We start from the raw sequence: 17790 nt of genomic DNA on the forward strand, positions 1-17790 counted from the left end.
TCATCTCGCTTCATTTGTCAGCGGCTTTCACGCGTTCGATGGCTCATTCCTGTTCCTAGAGCACTGTCTTCACTGCGCCCCAAGGCCCGGCGCGCTCTTAGTTTTCCACCTGCCACTCTGACAGCCCCTCTCGGTCACCTTTGCAGATTCCTCCTCTTCTGCCCAGATCTCTGCAGGGGGTGCCACGGGGTGCAGCCCTCGGATCTCGCTTCCTCGGGCCGCTCACCCGGTCTCAGGGCTTCACACCCCCTCTGGTGCTGATGGCGCCTACTTTTATGTCTCACGGCCGCACAGTCTGTTCTCCAGACCCATCCATCCCTCTGCTCACTACACACCTCCTCGTGGATGTGCGACGGTCCCCTGCAGCCTGCCCAGCACCGAGCCCTGTCCCCCACCCACCCAGTCTTCCCTCCCACACCCGTCAGAGGCCATCCCTATCTTCATTAAGGACAGCTCCATCTGACCAGGCTCCCAGGGGCTTGCTGTGGCCCGGCCATTCTGGCTTCGGCACAGCTTTTGAGCACATCAGGCAAGTCCCTGCCCTGTGGCCTTGGCCCGGGTTTTTCCCTTAAAATATTTGAATGACTCACTTTCTCATCTGCTTCCACTCCTTGCTATATAATTACCTGGCCACCTCTGTAAAACCATCCAGATCATTTGATCTGATTACGTGGCTCCGTTTTTTTTGGCCCATATATGGTATTTGCCACCTTCTAAAATGCTGTGAGATTTATTTATCATGTTTATTGCCTTTTTCCCAGAACACGGGCGTTAGGACAAGGATTTTATCTGTTCTGTTCAATGCCATAACCCTCAGTGCCGAGAACAGGTCTTGACACATATGTAAATCCTTGATAAACATTTGTTGAATAAATTTTGAAAAAGCCAAGTTATAAACTTTGATTGCTGAAAGTCTGATTTCTTGATATAAATTTGAGAGATGAACCTTTCCATCTGCCTTTTCTTTTTGTGTTATAAATCTTCCCAGAGCATGAGACTTAATCCCATATTTTATTCTAAAACTAGATAAAAGATGATAAAGACAATCCATGAGGTGCTCCACCATTGTTGAACATGTGATTCCATCTTTATTTATTGAGCATCTACTACGTGGGCGGTATTGCGGCTGCAGGTTTGTGGGGGACATGTTATGACAAAAGTTAGAACCACGTGGAGCTCCTCGCAGGTGGTGTTTGTACAACATTGTCAATATACTAAACGCCACCGAGTGAATCTACTCCAAGATGCTGAATTTTATGTTGAGTGGACCTCACCTCAATACACTGTTGTTTTCTTCAGATTGTAATATAACCACAGGGAAAGTCTAACTGAAATTCTTCACAGAGTGGGTTATGGGTGAAGTGGAGAAGTCAGACAGGGTTTGACAGAGAAACTTATGCCGAGGTCGCATCCGGGGACAAACGGGGGCTCGTGTGCAGGAGGAGAAGGAAGGATACTTCAATGCACGTATAAGGGTACAGAGTCAAGAAACGTCTTCTCTCTCTTTGGCCAAGTGTGAAATGTTCCAAATTCTCGGAAAATAGTTTGCAAGAGGAAAAGTGATAGCTGTCGAGAATTCAGTGACAAAGTGCCTTGAAAGCCATCTAAGGAATTTGGACTTTATTCCAGAAATGATCTGGACCGTGGAAAGGGGAGGGACATCATCGCATTTGCTTCTCAGAAGAGCCACTCTGGTGACCACGTGGGAAATCGAGTGAATGGAAGTGGAGAGAAACAGGAAGGTCAGCACAGCCCAGGCGAGGGATGAGGAGTTCGTGAAACAGTTTACAAAACGCTCAGGCCAAGGAGCCCGGAGACAGGGATGTTCCCCATTAAGTTGGAAAAACGGAACTAAGTCTCTAGAATAAGAAAATGTTAAGCTGTTGCCATACTGGCTACATGAATGATACATTTAATATTCTGTCAATTTCACTACGAGAAATGATTGGTAATCTCATGTGCGTGTGTGTAAGGACTGGGATATGCAGCCACTCTATGTGTGTGTGTGTGTGTGTGTGTGTAAGGACTGGAATACATGGTTACTCTCTGCCTCTGTGTGTGTATGTGTGTGTGCGAGGACCAAATACATGGTCACTCTCTGCCTGTGTGTGTATGTGTGTGTGTGTGTGTAAGGACCGAATACATGGTCACTCTCTGCCTGTGTGTGTGTGTGTGTGTAAGGACCGGAATACATGGTCACTCTCTGCCTCTGTGTGTGTGTGTGTGTGTAAGGACTGGAATACATGGTCACTCTCTGCCTCTGTGTGTGTGTGTGTGTGTGTGTGTGTGTGTGTACCGGAATACATGGTCACTCTCTGCCTGTGTGTGTGTGTGTGTGTGTGAGGACCGGAATACATGGTCACTCTCTGCCTCTGTGTGTGTGTGTGTGTGTGTGTAAGGACTGGAATACATGGTCACTCTCTGCCTCTGTGTGTGTGTGTGTGTGTAAGGACCGGAATACATGGTCACTCTCTGCCTCTCACCCACACCGTCAGGAGGGGTGTAGCCCTCCCCCTAGGAAGTCTGCATTGAGCAGCTTATAGGATTCCTTGAAACAAGGAATTTAAGGAATTCCCTGTTTAAATGATCTAAAAAGGCTGTTTTCAACCACAAGGAATCACGGGTGTGTTTGCTGCTGTGTTAAAAGCCCCGCCAGGCGGGGTCGGGGAGGGTTGAAACGGGCCCTGCGGCCGGGCACTGCCGGAGCGTGGGAGGTGACATAGTCCGCAGCGCTCGTGCGTTCGGTGTGTGGGCTGTTTCGGTGCTCTCTTCACGCTGCACCTCTCCCGTCAGGAAATGGGGGAGCGTCTGCGTGGGGGGTGTTCCTGGGAAGAGGGTTGAACGCACGGGTCGCCAGTTTGGGAATGTGGCAGAGGGGCAGGTCTGGGCAGAGTGCTGGGAGGGAAGTCCGCCAGGAACATCACCCCGAGAAGTGAGTGACTGGCTGGTTTAGCGAGTCGCCGCCTATAAACAGACAGCGCTCGTGTGTTATGAGATGCACTTCCCTGCCCGGATGCCAGGAAAGGCCCCAGCTGGCTTGGCCCCGAGCCCAGTTAAAGAGGGTGTGGGAGGCCGTTTGAATTCCATTTTGCTTGCAGGAGATAAGACCTAGTAAACCGGAGATTAAGGACTTGGGGGAAATGGCAGAGAAGACCATCCTGAACCCCCCTGAGGTGCAGCCAGAGTAAAAAGACACAGGAAAGCTGAGTGAGGTCCTGTGGCAAGGACATGCCCTCTGGAAGGGTCACTGTGGCCCTGTCTTTTGTCGCTCAGATTCGACTTCTGTGCGCGGAGCTTTTAAAGCAGGAGGCTGGGGCACAGGCAGCAAGGCAATGATGCAATTTTAAAGTAATTCAAAATGATTTTCATGCTCTTGGAAAGCAGTATTTACACTCAGCTATAATAGTGAAAACGGCGGGTAGGCTTCTGGGCAAACAGCCGAAAATCAACTGCGACTTTTCCTGGGGTAGCTGCCCGCGAGTGGCAGGCGCCATTCAGAACCACTTCCCCGTCATTCCGCAGACACGTAGGGGGTTCCTGCGGGGAGTTCTGTCCTCTCTCTCCCAGGTGCCAAGTTAATTGTGGAAATAAGGTAGATGATTTTAAAATAGCATTTGGTAAATAGCACAAACTGGATAGAAGAAAAGAAAGAAATTTATTCTAAAGGAATGTGTTCTATGTCATGAAGATGTTATTGGGAATGGGCAGTCACCAAAGGAAGCTTAAGAAAGGAAGAGATTTGATCAAAGTCGTGTGTTATGAATATTAATCTGTAGGATGTATCAGAAGAAGGAGGGATAGGGAGGAGAAAGACCGATCAAAAGACTGTCTTTCCTCCGATCCACAGACCTGAGTGGTTTCCCAGCGCCTCCTGAATTGTGCACGGCTTGGCACTAAGGCCCTTGTACTGTGGTCATAATGTATTTCGGGCTCTGCCCAGCCCCTGCGCTGTAAGAGGCTCTCACTAAACTGGCCTGCTCCCTGTCCCGAAACAAACTAAACAAGTCACATGCTTACCAACGTCTGGGCTGATGTTGTGTTTTCTTCTTTCCCGAAAATGGCCACTCTCTACCCATTAAATATTCATTCATTCATTTGTGGTCAGAGCTATTTTAAGATTTGGGGATTGACCCGTAGGATGCAAGCTGTTAATTTACGTGGAATTAGTTGCACAGAGGAATAGTTGTCATTCAGTGTGGTGAGTATAGTGACAGGAAACTCTGTTCCTGGGGGGGGTCTCGGGAAGGTGTACCTTGACCTTGCCTTAGGCGATTGGTGGGAAGGGAAGGCCCCTCACAGAGGTGATGCCTGTCCACAGCTGTAGGACGAATAGTTTTATTGGTTAGGTGTAGAACAGAAAAGACAGTGGGGGACAGTATTTCAAGCCGAGAGAACAAGCTTAGCAAAGGCACTGAACTACAAAACAGGGAACAGGTTAGGGAAATGCAAGCAGTTCGGTGTTCCTAGAATGAAAAGTCCGAAGTTGCACGCTTTCAGCGGAGGAGTTCTTTCTTCGTAGAAGAGCTTATGCAGAAGTCCTGCGCAACAGCTGGGCTCGGAGCCACGCCCCGATCGCAGTGGGGGCTTCCCCCAGCACGCCCGTCCGCTGTGTGTCCGCAGCGTCCGACTCGGTAGACACGCGCGTCCCAAGCACTCTCTAGGGAGAAAGAGAAGGCAGGGCTTCCTTCTACTAGTTAGCACGGCCTTGGTTTCCTTTCCTCTGCTATTGTATTTAATCCTCATGCACGCAGATCCAAGTGGAAATAATTCTTTATAGAATTCTAGACAAAACCAATTCTAGACAATGCCTCGTTTTGTAGAAAATACGAGGCATGCATTTATAAATAATGTTTTCCAGGGAACCGGATTTCCCTGGGCATGTCCCTCTCCCGTCACCACGGATGGCCCCAGACTGACCAAGGACTGGGGGTCAGGTTCAGTCTGGCTTTGCTGCACACAAGCCTCAGACACCCGAGAAGCCCGTTGCCCCTTCCCCGGCTCCATTTTCCTCCTCTGAAGGGGAGTGAATTAAAGTGCCTGATTTCTTTTTTCCCTGAGGAAAAATTAGACTCGGACACAGTACAAGGCCAAAGAGGTTAAAAAAAAATCCCTGTCATGTTATAGAGCCTGGATGATACACACATTTTAAGAGCAAGTCAGGCAGTATAAATAATAAATGTGAACTAGTAAACTGAATCGGGGCGGTTAGAATGGATAAAATAGCTTTGCTAAAATTGAGGTTCTAGAACTGATTCTGTTTGGCTGTCTAGTAAGATTGGTAGGCTCCAGCCTGGTTTGAAAATACTTGCAATATGATCTCTCTAATTTTCAAGTAGATCAATATCTTTTGAAAATATTTTAGGCAAGAAGCAATCTATAGTGTTGTGAAAGTGAAATATTTGTAAGACATTCAGGTTTAGAATAAAAGTCAAAACTATTTTCCCATACATGCCAAGTCAGGTGAAATACCCCAACCTGTACAGGAAACTTTGAATGAAATCTCTGGTTATATTTTCAGTTACAAAAGTGGGAAATGAAGAGTCTGCGTGAACACTGTGAGAAAAAAACTTGTGAGTGAATTTTAGGCCCAAATAAGAAGTTTGATATATTTTATTTATCCGTCCTTAGACATGGTAGAGACAAACTATACATAATAGGAACTGTTCGCTACTTTTTCCTGAATATAACCTTTATAAATTTCCACAGAAAAGATCATAGGTCATGGCCTCGTGTAATATCAGAAGGAACTACCACCTTTTTTCTTAATGTCTTGGGCCTTCATCAGTTCAGATAACAGACACTGTTACAACCAGGAGGAAAATGGTTATGTTTATTTAGGTTCATCTATTCAAAGATGCAAACTCTCCCTCTCCCCCCGCCAGTTTACCCCTGTTCTTTTCCAGTTGTAAGGCAGGTGGAGGATACATTCTCGCCTCTGCCCAGACGGGAGTTTCACCCCTCAGTGCTGCTGTTTTAGTTATTTAAGTCGAGACGATGATCATTTCCGTCCTGAAAGGGAAGGATGGCTTGGATCACCGTCTGTAAAGTCCTGTATTACAGAGCACTTTTGGAAGGGTTCCTTCCTTCACTGCTGTTATTGTTTGGTCTCCCTTTATTTTTTAGACTTTTTAACCTCTCTTATTCTGCTTTTCGTTTCTCAGTGTGCAAGCAGTAGGCATAGTTGTGGTGATGAGGAAATGGTGAATTTGGGACCCTGTGCAGGGGACGAAATTTTCAGTCCATTATGAAGACGTCGCTGTTCAGATTGTCAGGAACAGAGAGAGGTTCGCGTTGGTCACCCTGGGACCCCAGTCACCGGAGTTGGGTGGCGGGTTCGAAGCAGAAGGCATGTCCGCGTTAGTCTCCGTGCACGCCAGCGTTTCTGGATCAGTTGCTGTGATGAGTACGCACTGCAGTCGCGGGCAAAACCAAATTATTTCTCATCTGTAAAAGAGGGACTGATAGTAACGGCTCTCTGATAGGTTGCACGTGTAAATCCCTCAGCCTTGCGCATAGTGGGAACCCAGTGCTAGCCATCATTATCGACATCGCTGACATTCCAGTGCTGGGGCCATGAGAAATGGTGAATCATGGTTCATTACTACTCTCGGTTTTGCTAAAGGTTCCTAGTAAGACCTCGCTGTGAAAGGGCCTTAGCGCCCTCCTGTCACTCTGCGGGGACAGCCCATAAGCTTTGACACAGGTGCGGGCGCTGGACACCGTCTGTGCCATTCACGGCCCTCATTCCTCGTGTGCAAGCAGCTCTGGGCATGTTTCAGAAACTGCGCCAGAAAAAATGGTTTTTTAGGGTTTCGAAAACTAATCTCACTTGTGGAAGAAAGCGTGCCATTTTATTTAAGTATCTATATAAGTTTTCCCTGAAAATGTATTTTATGAACTATCCCTAAGTGCTTAATTCTAAAACAGAAGAGAAGTTTGGTGATTTTACTGCTTTTATGTAAGAAAACCTTGTAAGAGAACGCTGTAGCTGAATCTTTCTGGGTGACTTTTATTTCCACTTACCTTACCGAGCGTTGGGCAGGACTGGAGCTTGTGAACCAGTTTCCGACGTAAAAGAATCTTTTATTTGTGTGGGTGTTCTCTTTTGTTTTCCGAACGCCCAAAACAGGTACACACCTGGGTGTGATTTGTACATACTTCAAGTTAGCTAATCTACATACTCACCTTTCCGGATGTTTTGGTTTTCTTTTTAAAGAGAAGCTTCCGGAAAAGGGGTTGGCAATATTTTACCATTGTATATATGCTTGACCTCTGCGTTTCTTCTACTTTGCTCAGGTCACAAGCTCCTGTCTTTATTCACGAAAAGCAGAACTCGATCAGAAGGTGGCCGTGGCGAGCTCCCTATGCGGTTTCATCTCCTTCTCCTTTTGGTTAACCAGGTGCCCGCGGAGGGAGGTTCGGAGCAGCAGACGGACTCCACCAAGGGGAGATGCCTGCGGAGGACTGTCAGCGTCCCTTCCGAGGGTCAGTTTCCTGAGTACCCACCAGAGGGCGCCACTAAACTGGGTAAGCTACTCAAAGGAAAGACATTCCTAGCTTTTATCCGGTAATTAGTGGGCTTGTTTTTGAGTTGTTACACTCAAACAAAACATCCTGCATTTCCCGTTAAGGAAGTGCATTGAAAGCTAATATGTTATCCAAGAGTTCAGAGGTCACCAGAAAGTTCTATTCTTTATAACCCAGTGGCAGCAAAGTGACTTTACAGAAATACAATTGATCTGTGCACTGTGAGTTTGCTGTATACAGTCCTGGACAAGTTGCGTCGTTTCTGGGCTTGCTGCGTGGCTCTAAATTTGGAAAACCCATTAGGTGATCTTGTTGAGGTTCCGGGGTTCGGCGGGGAGCCGGCATTGTGCGGACGCTTAGCACTGAGTGGTTTGCGTCCTGGTCACGTAGGTACTGCTGTCTTGTGTAATGTAATCTTAGAGCAGGCTTCTCCCGCTGAGCTGATGTGTTAGATCCCATGCAAGTTATGTTCGGGACTGTGATTAGAGCGGGTGACAGGAGAGAGAAATTTGAAAAAACACCCACAGGAGTTGTTACACATTAAAGGAATCAGTGTCAACATCCAAGCAGCCCTTTCCCTGTGTCCTGCCCGGTGTGTTCTGCTTCGCGTTTCGCACACTTCCCGGTGGATGTACAGGTACTTAGACAGGCCTCGTCATTTAAGGAAACATAATTGACATTAAAATAATGGAAGGACTTGAAATATAGGAAGTGTTGTGTTGTATTATTGATTCTAGACATGTCGTCATAGACATTTGCTAAGTAGATAAAACAACCATTGATTTTTTGTATGTTGGTTAATATGGATAATTCTAGGATTTTGCTTGTGTTTTTTGAGTGTTAGGTTTTGGTCTTTTCATTTTTGCCTTTTTGTTCATTTCTCTTCATATTTTAAATGGAACTCAGACATCTTAGTCAGAACTTGAATCCTTCCTTTCTGTTTTTTGTCCTGTAAGAATTGTCGGTTTTCTAGAATTTAGTCAGGTTAGCAAACATGTTCCTCCCAGGAGTCGCACTTGGAGGAACAAAACCCTCCTCTCACTGCATCTCCTTTGCACGTCTCTGGCGTGTGTCGACACCAGTGCGGGTGTTGGTGTGAATGGCCCTGCCAACCTGTCTGGGTGTGGCCACTGCGGCTGCGTTTCACGTGCGAGCTCTGTGTGAATCAGGCTGGTTCAGAGTCACCTTCTTTTGACTTTTTTGGTGTCACTGTTTACAACGTTTTGTCGATGACTGTCTTGTTGATGACTGTCTTGTCACTTCTCTAAGAACCATGACAAGCTTTGACCCACACAGGAAGTGCATTCAGGGTCTGAAGAGTGATCATAATTTCATAAAAGAGAGAACTGTATTGTAAATTGTTAAACATCTCCAACATCCCAGGTGCCGGTCCCAAAGACAGAGTAAGATGAGGCGGCCTCAGTGCCAAGTCCAGAGCCAGCCACCTTCTGTCCCGGCCAGTGAGTCTCGACTCACTGCAGTCCGTGGTCATTTTTGGAGTGGGTGTCCTAAATGAGCACTGAAAGCTATTGGTCATAAATATTAGAGGGGAAAGACTACTTTTGGAGCCATTTTTTCTTACATGCCAGTCTAATGTTGACTTAGATGGTGAGTCTCTTGTTCTATTTTTATCTCCTAGTGCTGCGTCTTTAAGCAGAACTTCCTGCTGTCAGATACTGAATTGAATAATTGTTGCGTATGTTACATTCTGTGCCAGTCCCTGGGGTGAAAAGGTGTGCAAGATAACACTCCTGCCTCTGGAAGATTCTTATGTTAATTAGGACGGCAGATTACTGACGGCTGTCCGTGGTACGTGTTATTATTGTGGTACCCGGTGTGGCTCTTACTGATTTTTAATTTTAAACAAACCCATTTGTTGATGCAGCAAATAGTTACTGACTGACAACTATGTGCCACATACTATTCCAGGCACTGGAGATACAACGTGAACAAATAGACGAAACTCTCTCCCCTTGTGAAGCTTACATTCTGTTGAGCAATGGCAGACAATAAGCAAGAGTAATGAGTAAAATATATACCGTGCTGGATGGTGATAGGTGCAAAGAAAAAAATAAGTAGGGAATGGAAATAGAAAGTGTCAAGGAAGCGTAATTTTAGCTAAGGTGACTGAAGAATGCCCCACTGTTCAGTGACATTTGAGTGAAGACCCGATGACAGTGCGGGTCAGGCACGGGGCTGCCAGGGAGCGAGGAGCTCCAGCCCGGGAGCAGCTGGGGTGGAGGGGGATGTGCCCGGAACGGTCCAGGAGCAGCAGCGAGGCCAGTGGGGCCGGCGTGGAGTGAACGGGGGAGGGGGGCCCGCAGCAGGTGACGTCACCCAGGAGGTGGAGAAGGCCTGCGTGCCCTCGGAAGGGCTGCGGCTTTTATCCTGGGAGGTGGGGGAGCCTCTGGCCTCTAGACCAAGAGGGCCGATGCAAGTGTCGGGGTTCCGAGGCCGCCTGGAGTGCTTGCTGTCTGTCGCAACGGTCCAGACGAGGGGTGACAGGCCCAGGCCACCGTGGTGCGGCCAAGAGGCTGAGCAGTGACCGGGTCCTGGGCGTACTCGAGGGGGGGCCCACAGAACTTGCTTGCTGGATCCGATGTGGGAAGTGAGAAACAAAATGAGGGATTCCGGCCGGAGCGGCAAGAAGAATGCGGCTGTCACTTTTTAAATTGGGAGAGACTGTGGGAGAAGCAAGTTGGAAAGTAGCATTAGCCAGGAGCTAAATTTCAGGCACATTAGGTGTGAGGCTCTGACGAGGCCCCCAGGTGGAAATCTGAGAGTCTGGAAACGCCAACGCAGGGTTTTCGCGGAGCTGCTGTTTGAAGCCTGGCGTGGGCTTGAACGAAGTCACCAGGGAGCTGTGTGTAGGTCCAAGAGAGGAGTCTGAGACCAAGCCCCGGCACGTCGGGAGGTTAGAAGACAGGGAAGCACCAGCAAGGGATGGGCCAGAGAAGGAGGAGGAAAATTCCAGAGGTTTGTTTCCAAACAAGTAGGCCGAGTCCAGGGTGTGCGGGGAAGCCCTTCTGTTTCTGTGTGGTTCTCACACTTCCCAACCTCTGGGTTCCTGTCGTTCTTCTCCAGGAGAAGAGGGGCCCCCGGAGGGCCCATCAGGCTGTGCCGATGTAAATCCGTAGCGTCGGTGTTGGTGTCAGGAGGGACACACTCGGCTACGGAGAGATGCCAGCTCACCAGAGACAGGCCCCCTTTGCCCTACTGCAGAGAAGTCGTAACTGGGAGGAGCTCCGTGAACACACAGGGGCTCTGGAGGGCTTCCACCCACAGAGATTTCACATTGGTGGGGAAACTTTTGAACATAAAAAAGGTAGAAATGCCTGTATTTGGGTGCCACGCGTTCAAGTAGAAATTAAGACATTTCACAATATCTACAAGCAAATTCACAATGAGGAGGAACCCAGTAAATGTCGAGAATTCGGAGACGTGGGAGGGAGCGGTGAGGTCGAGAAGGCCCTCCCGGCATCCTCGGACTCCCACGCTCAGCAGCTGCTGGGCTCCCCGGGCACCGACACTCGTGTTTACCGGCATCTGGCCCGGGTTTTGTTACACCGGTTTTTCCCCACTGAAAATGAGATTGTTTGTAAGGCCTATGACTACCATATCTAAACCGCCCATTTCCAGATTTGGAAAACCTAGAAAAAACTATTTTGCCTTGCTGACAACATCCAGATTTTAATTTAGCCGTCAGAAAATAAAAATTTTTGGCCTTGGCTGGTGTAGCTCAATGAATTGAGCACTGGCCTGGGAACCACAGGGTCGCCAGTTCAATTCCCAGTCAGGCAGGTGCCTAGGTTGTGGGCCAGGTCCCCAGTAGGGGGTGCACGAGAGGCAACCACACATTGATGTTTCTCTCTCTTTCTCCCTGCCTTCCCTTCTCTAAAAATATTTAAATAAAATCTTTTAAAAAATAAATAAGAAATTAAAAAAATAAATAATTTTCAAATTTAAACATGCAAAGCCTGATTTATCGGGTTTTCAAGAGGAAATTATTTCTTCAGGTGGTCAGGTCCTTGAATGCACTCGATACTGGGAGGTGTATTAATTGACCACATAAACTAGAACTAGCAGTGAATATTCATTTTCAATGGAAATGTAATGTATACGAATTCAACTTTTAAAAAAGCTTCCAGATACCTTAGGGGAAAGCTGAGCAGTGGACAACATTTTTGTGAAGTATACACTTATATACATTATAGTGTGTCTTTGACACATCCTAGCAAGTCTTAGGAAAGACTACATCAAAAGTCTTTGAGAGTCAAAGTTAGCCACCCCAGATACTCATGTTTACGAAAAATAAGAAGTCGAGCAAAATTTAAAATATCACCACCAAAGAAAAAGGGAAACCAAACTGGAAAAACTGAGGGAAAGGCAACCGTGTAGTTATGTTTTCCTACATTTATTGATGTACGTGGTAAAAAGTTGAGGAAACTTTGAAGAAAGTAAATATTAAAGCAGAATATTTTCTGTAGGGCATTCCTAAAATTATTATAAAGGATAATTTTTATCGGCCAGGAATTTTAGAGGATATTTGTTATTTGTATTGGTGTTGAGTTTTTTCTTTTTTGCTCAGTCTGTCCACCAGCCCTTTATCCAGCACCCTCCCCACGCCCACCCCACCCCCCAGCAAAGAAGACCCTGAATAAACTCTCTTGAGGCTTTTAGTTGGGTAGTTTCGAGATTTCTTAAAAACAGTAAGCCAGTGTATAGTTCTCCTTTGGAACCTGTGACATCCTACAAGACACACGTGGTGACAGCGATGGTAGCGGTCCGGCAGAAAGGGGCCGCATCCGGGTCGACGCAGCCACGCCCGATCTGTTTTGCTGTAACACCGCACCGGTTCTGTCACACCGGTTCGCTGTAACAGACCACCGCGCAGTGCAGAACCGCACGGCGAATCCCTCGGGGCTCGTGGGGGAAGGGCCAGGGCGCGGTACTTGGAAACCGGGTCGGTGACGTGTGCAGGCAGATAGAAACTACGTGCTGAATACACAGGTACTACAATAAATACGGTACTTTACCTGGGAAAACGCCCAGAAATTTGCCGGAGGCAGTGGGCCTCAGAGTAGCTTTTAAGTTTACTGCGAAGTCACGGAGGGGGGTTTGGAAACTGAGTGGCCATCGTGATAGGAGAGGCGGCTCGTAGCAGACGGTGGTGCGCGGTGGCTGGCACGCGTTTGCGCGCTGTGTGGGGGGAGCGTTTGCTGCGTTCGCTCTCGTCTAGGTGCCGCGGGGCGCAGTTTTCTTTGTTCACCCATGGCTTCGCACAGATGGAGTGGTGGTAAAAAAACTCATGCAATTGCAGGTGGTTCCCCGATATGTCAGATGCGGGGAACGTTCCCATTTTCAAAGCAAGCCTCGGGACCCAGCCTACGACCTCACTACCCACCTGGCTTCATGCATCAGAAAGAAGCAGCTCACGTTTACCAGCCAATCAGATTCCAAAATCGCTCTCCAGCACATTCCTAAAGCTCTTTGGCACTTAGTTATCTGGAACTCGAAACTGGTATGAGGAAAATAAAAACTGGTACTTAAGTTCTCAAGCTACCCTACTAGAGCCAGCTTTTATTTTACTCTTATGAGATAGATCTAGATTAGCAGTGAGAACATCTTTTTTTAATGAGGAAAGCAGTCTCACTTCTAAGTCAAGGTGCCAGTCCCTGGTTCCTTCCACTGTGTGAGTGGGAGTTTGGATTGCGGATTTGCTCTGACATCTGCCCCCACCCTCACTCACGGCAGTACCACCCGGCCCCTCCCGGCTGGTCACGCACTGTTCCACACCTGGGGACCCTGTCACCTGTCATCGTGGATTTGTAGTTATTCCCAACATTTCCAACAGATGGCAGTAAAGTGTCTCAAATAACAGAGTCCCTTGTTTGTAGGGGTTACTGTTAGAGTCTCAGCCAGGGTGAGGGCCTGGGGAAGGAGAATCCAGGAGGGAGGGAGGGGATGTTTTTAGCTGCGGACCAACTGCTTGTTAGGTGTACAAAGCTTGTCACATGTCTAACTCTTTGAGTTAGTCTAACAAACTTTTTTCAAATGAGCAAACTGAAATATACTCTATCCTTTAACCTTGGCTGTGTATTTCTATTGCCACCTGGAAGGCTGGACAGAATTTTCAGACACAGCTCTGCGCTCTCAGAGGGCCCGCGGGTGGGCACGTGACCAGCTCAGCCCCTGCGTTCTGGCTCTGTGGGGGCTGGTGCCCAGGAGCCCCGCGCCGAGGCTTCTGGAACGTGGCACCCGGGCAAGGAGTCCCTCGTGACCAGTCCTAGGCAGTGTTGATCTTTGTAAACCACTACAGTGGTGGGAGAATTGGGTGGGAAGGAGAAATGAATGGCGTAGACAATCAGGAACAGTTCTTAGGTTCAGGTTGGACTTCTGGGGATAAAATTAATGATTTAATGTAAGCATCTAATTGTATTTCCTCCAGAAACCCCACCATAACTATAGTAAAGAAATTTTTTTAGATAAGGTTCCTCCAAAGACAAGGAGAATGACAGGAGAAAGCAACCCGAAACAGTAGTAAACCGAGGGCGGGAAAGCCAGAGTGTGGCCGACAGGGGCCTGGCTGACTCGAGAAGCCCAACGCTGAGCTGATGCTGCGGAAAGTCAAGAGCCAAGCTGCCTTTTATCACACGACCTCCAGTAGCCCAGGGATCGGTGGTGTCAGGGCCCCGGGGTGGTGGGTCCCTGCGCCTGCTCCTCTTCCCATCCCGCTGAACAGTTTTTCAGTCCCACTCCACCTCCACCCTGACACGGGACGGCAGGTTATTCCTCTGAAGAGGAGGCCCCAGGGGCCTCGCACAGGGGCACAGCAGGCAGAGCTGAGAGCAGAGGTCTCTTCCCAGTACAAAGGAAGGGAGGGACCTTCTGCCCTCTTGCTCACCGAGTGAGACCCCGCCACCCACCGATGTCCCTCCCTTATCTGGCCCTCCCGGCAGACCATCAGAAGAATGCCATTTGGGGTGTGTCACTAGCCCAGGTGGAAAGACCCACGTACACTGACATTCTCCAGACTAGCAGACCTATGAAGAAAAACCAAGACAAACAAACTCAGAGGAAGAGAGGCAGGCAGGGAACGAAAACTTCAGAAAGAGTCATCACTAAAAAAAAAAAAAAAAAAAAAGAGTCATCACTGTCCTTAAGAGAGAAAATATTACATACACGAGACGAGTACTGAATGTTACACAAAGCCAAGGAGCTGGTGTGTGTTTTAAAAAAGAAACAAAGAGTAACAGAAAGAGTAACAGAAAACAAAAGAGTAACAGAAACAAAACTCAGTAGAAGGGTTCAAAGATGAAAATGAGGAAATAATCTCAGCAGGTAGAGGGGAAAATGGTTAAATAATCAGAGCAAACGTTCAGAAAGTCCAACATCAAAACAGCGAGTGCCAGAAAAAGAAAAACAAGGGGAGGAAACATTAGCCCACTCATTCAACTCAAGTTTCCACCGCTGAAGGGTAGGTGCTTCCAGACCGAAAGGGCTTCCTCTGTGCCGGTGACCAGGTTTTTTCAGGAAATTGCAGTTGGTGTCCGGTGCCAGAGACACTGTCACAAACTTCCAAAGGAAGGAAAAACAGATCACGCACTGGGGGTCAGAAAGCAGAACGGCTTCCGACTGCCCACCAGCAGCCCAAAGCTCGAAAACAATGAGGCGTGCCCTCAGCTTCTGAAGGGAAATTAGCTCCCACCTAGAATTCTCTAGTGAACTACGAGCCATTAACCACATGTGAGAATAAAATAAAGACATTTTCAGACATGCACGGTTTTTAAAAATCACCTCCTGGGCACACTTCTCCTGAAGCTGGTGGGAAATTTCCTTCACCAAGGAGCAGGGTGTGGGGTGCAGGGCAGCAGCACTAACATGAGGCAACAGGCAGGGGGCCCTCAGGAGAATGTTGCAGAGAGAACCGAGTCAGACGGCCCTGGACTGGCTGTGGAATGAAGGCAGAGGTCCAGGCTGGAGCGGTCAGGAGGCCGTAGTGAGGACTTCTCTGGGACAGGCTGATACAGTGACTCAATGTGTGTGAACCACAGGGAATGAGTTCGGGGTTGGGTCAGCAAGAAGCGCACAGAACCCTAAGTAAATGAATAATCAGATAATAGCTACAGGAGAATCGAACAGTAGTCCAGGGCATATCAAGTACTTTATGTATACGAATGTTAATTCTTGTAGACCAACCAGGTACTGTTTTACAGACGAGGACACTGGGTCATAGGAGGTTAAGTGACTTGCCGTAGGTAGACAGGGTGGCAAGGAAGCAGTCCGCCCTCGGGGTCTACGCTCTGGGCCCCTAGGCTGTGTCACACCCGGGGTTTGCTATGGGGTGCGCTCTAAACAGTGTAACAGTCGTCACATTGCTGGTCCTTAGCGAAGCTGCTGTGTAACTGTATCGAAAGGTGGGAGAACAGGGGTGTGGGCACCTGCTGGGCCAGTGACTCTCAACCAGTGGGTCACAGGGTTTTGAAAACTCGCAGTCCCCACTATTTAGTCAGGGGCCCTAGCCTCTTTTCCCTTAGATTATCAAAATTAAAAAATGACAGCAGCCAACACAATAATAGCTGTCCAGTGTGAATGAATCAAGATTATACCTATTTTCTTAGATCAGCAAAAAGTATATTTTTCTAGTGTGCTGCAGATTTTTAATAATTAGTTTATGTGCACCATGAGATGAAAGAGTTTGAAAATCGTCGTACTGGGCTAGTGAGGGGGAGGAGAGAGTCGAGTTCCCATCTTCCCCAGCAGAAGGTCAGTAGGTAGTGTCTAAGATGGAAGAGTTAAAAAGTATCAGTGTAGCCATACAACTTGAGACTTGGTGTCGACCTCCAGGAGAATCGGCTAAGAGAGATCAAAGCGGTTATTTCTGGGGAAGGGACGTGTCAGGAGAGCTGGGGACTGCCGCTCTTTCGGTTTTTTAAACAAGTCTTGAAAATAAGTAGACTCTAAACTGTGCACATAAATTACTTTATTAACCTGTGAAAACGATAAAATAGGCAAAGGCATATTCATTTCACAGGAAAGGAAATTTAAATGCCTTTTAACCACAAGAAAAAGATGGCGTACCCTATTTATAATTAATAAAAGCACATTGAAACCATAACGAGCTACTGATTTTTACCCGTGACATTAGCAAATACAAAAATGTTTGTTTCGGAAGATTAGTCCATTTGATGTTCAGTTGCTTGTGAAGAGGGCATTTTGGCAAAACTGCCCATCCTCTGTGTCCCAGGAGCAGCCCGAATCTGAGATTTGCACTGCAGATTTACTCAGTCATCCCGTCCGTGTCCATGAATAACACACGAGCACACAACCTAAACATCCACCCGTGGGAAGTTAGTTAAATAAGTCATGTTACATCTTTGTAATGGGCTACTGTGCACCTATCAAAAAGAAAGCAGCTCCACATGTAGTCATGTGAAGCAGTGTCCAGGCGACATTACGAAGGGGGCGGGGGAAAGCGGGTGCAGAAATACGTGTGTGTTATCCCGTGACTTGTGTAAGACACGCCATGTGGGTTTGAGTGTGTGGGTAACACTAGAACTGGGCAGAGAAAGCCTTCAGCAGTGATAGTTTCCAAGGAGAAACTGGAGACCTGGTGCGTCAGAGGGGGAGGGAGACGAACTTTTCATTATATGAGACTCTGTAACCTTTCGGTTTTCAGTCAGGTGAATGGGCTAGTATTCTTAATAATAGTGGCAATGATACTAATAACTGTAATAAGGAAGGAGAGAGACAGAGAAGCAGAAACCCGCCTGAACTGAAGGTACATTTCAGCTCTCCCTGACTCGTCTCAAAAACAGGGAACCAATGAGCTAAGATCCGAGGGAATTAACTGGAGGTGTCTGTTGCATTGATGCCAGCCCGTGGCTTTCCCGCCGCTAAAATACACTGCTTTAAAAATTAGCCAGGTTTCTTCCCACTCTCAGTCACTAGTTTCTAGCAGGATATTAAGTTGGCCATTAAAACAGCTTAGTTTTTTATTTCTCTGCAGCAGAGAAATTGAATCTGACCAAACAGAGCTTGTTGACATTTTTATGTTAGGTGATTCTAATCTGATAGATTGTAAAAGTAGCTTCTATTGGATTTTTCAGGAATGTTAAAAGGATACTCTCCTCTCCCTGACTCTTGTTAAATAAAACTGAGCCGCAGTCATGCTGGGGAACAAGTTTTCTGTGGCTCATAAATGCTGTGCCCGTGACGGTGTGTCACGGAACCGGTGATGCAACAGAGGAGGAGGTGGTGCTG

General features: G+C 47.5%; 1 protein-coding gene across 6 annotated transcripts in view; it reads left to right on the forward strand.

Annotated features, from left to right (window-relative positions):
- Positions 1-17790, forward strand: part of RASAL2 (RAS protein activator like 2) — a 271470-nt gene that overhangs the window by 140670 nt on the left and 113010 nt on the right. For all 6 annotated transcript variants that reach the window (XM_037145588.2, XM_037145589.2, XM_037145590.2 and 3 more), the window contains exon 3: positions 7401-7527. In XM_037145588.2, the coding sequence (XP_037001483.2) occupies positions 7401-7527 (127 nt within the window). The remainder of the gene's footprint in view (positions 1-7400; positions 7528-17790) is intronic.

Source organism: Artibeus jamaicensis, unplaced genomic scaffold, assembly GCF_021234435.1.
Source record: "Artibeus jamaicensis isolate MK-2021 breed Jamaican fruit bat unplaced genomic scaffold, CSHL_Jam_final contig_327, whole genome shotgun sequence".
NCBI classification, from domain to species: Eukaryota; Metazoa; Chordata; class Mammalia; order Chiroptera; family Phyllostomidae; genus Artibeus; species Artibeus jamaicensis.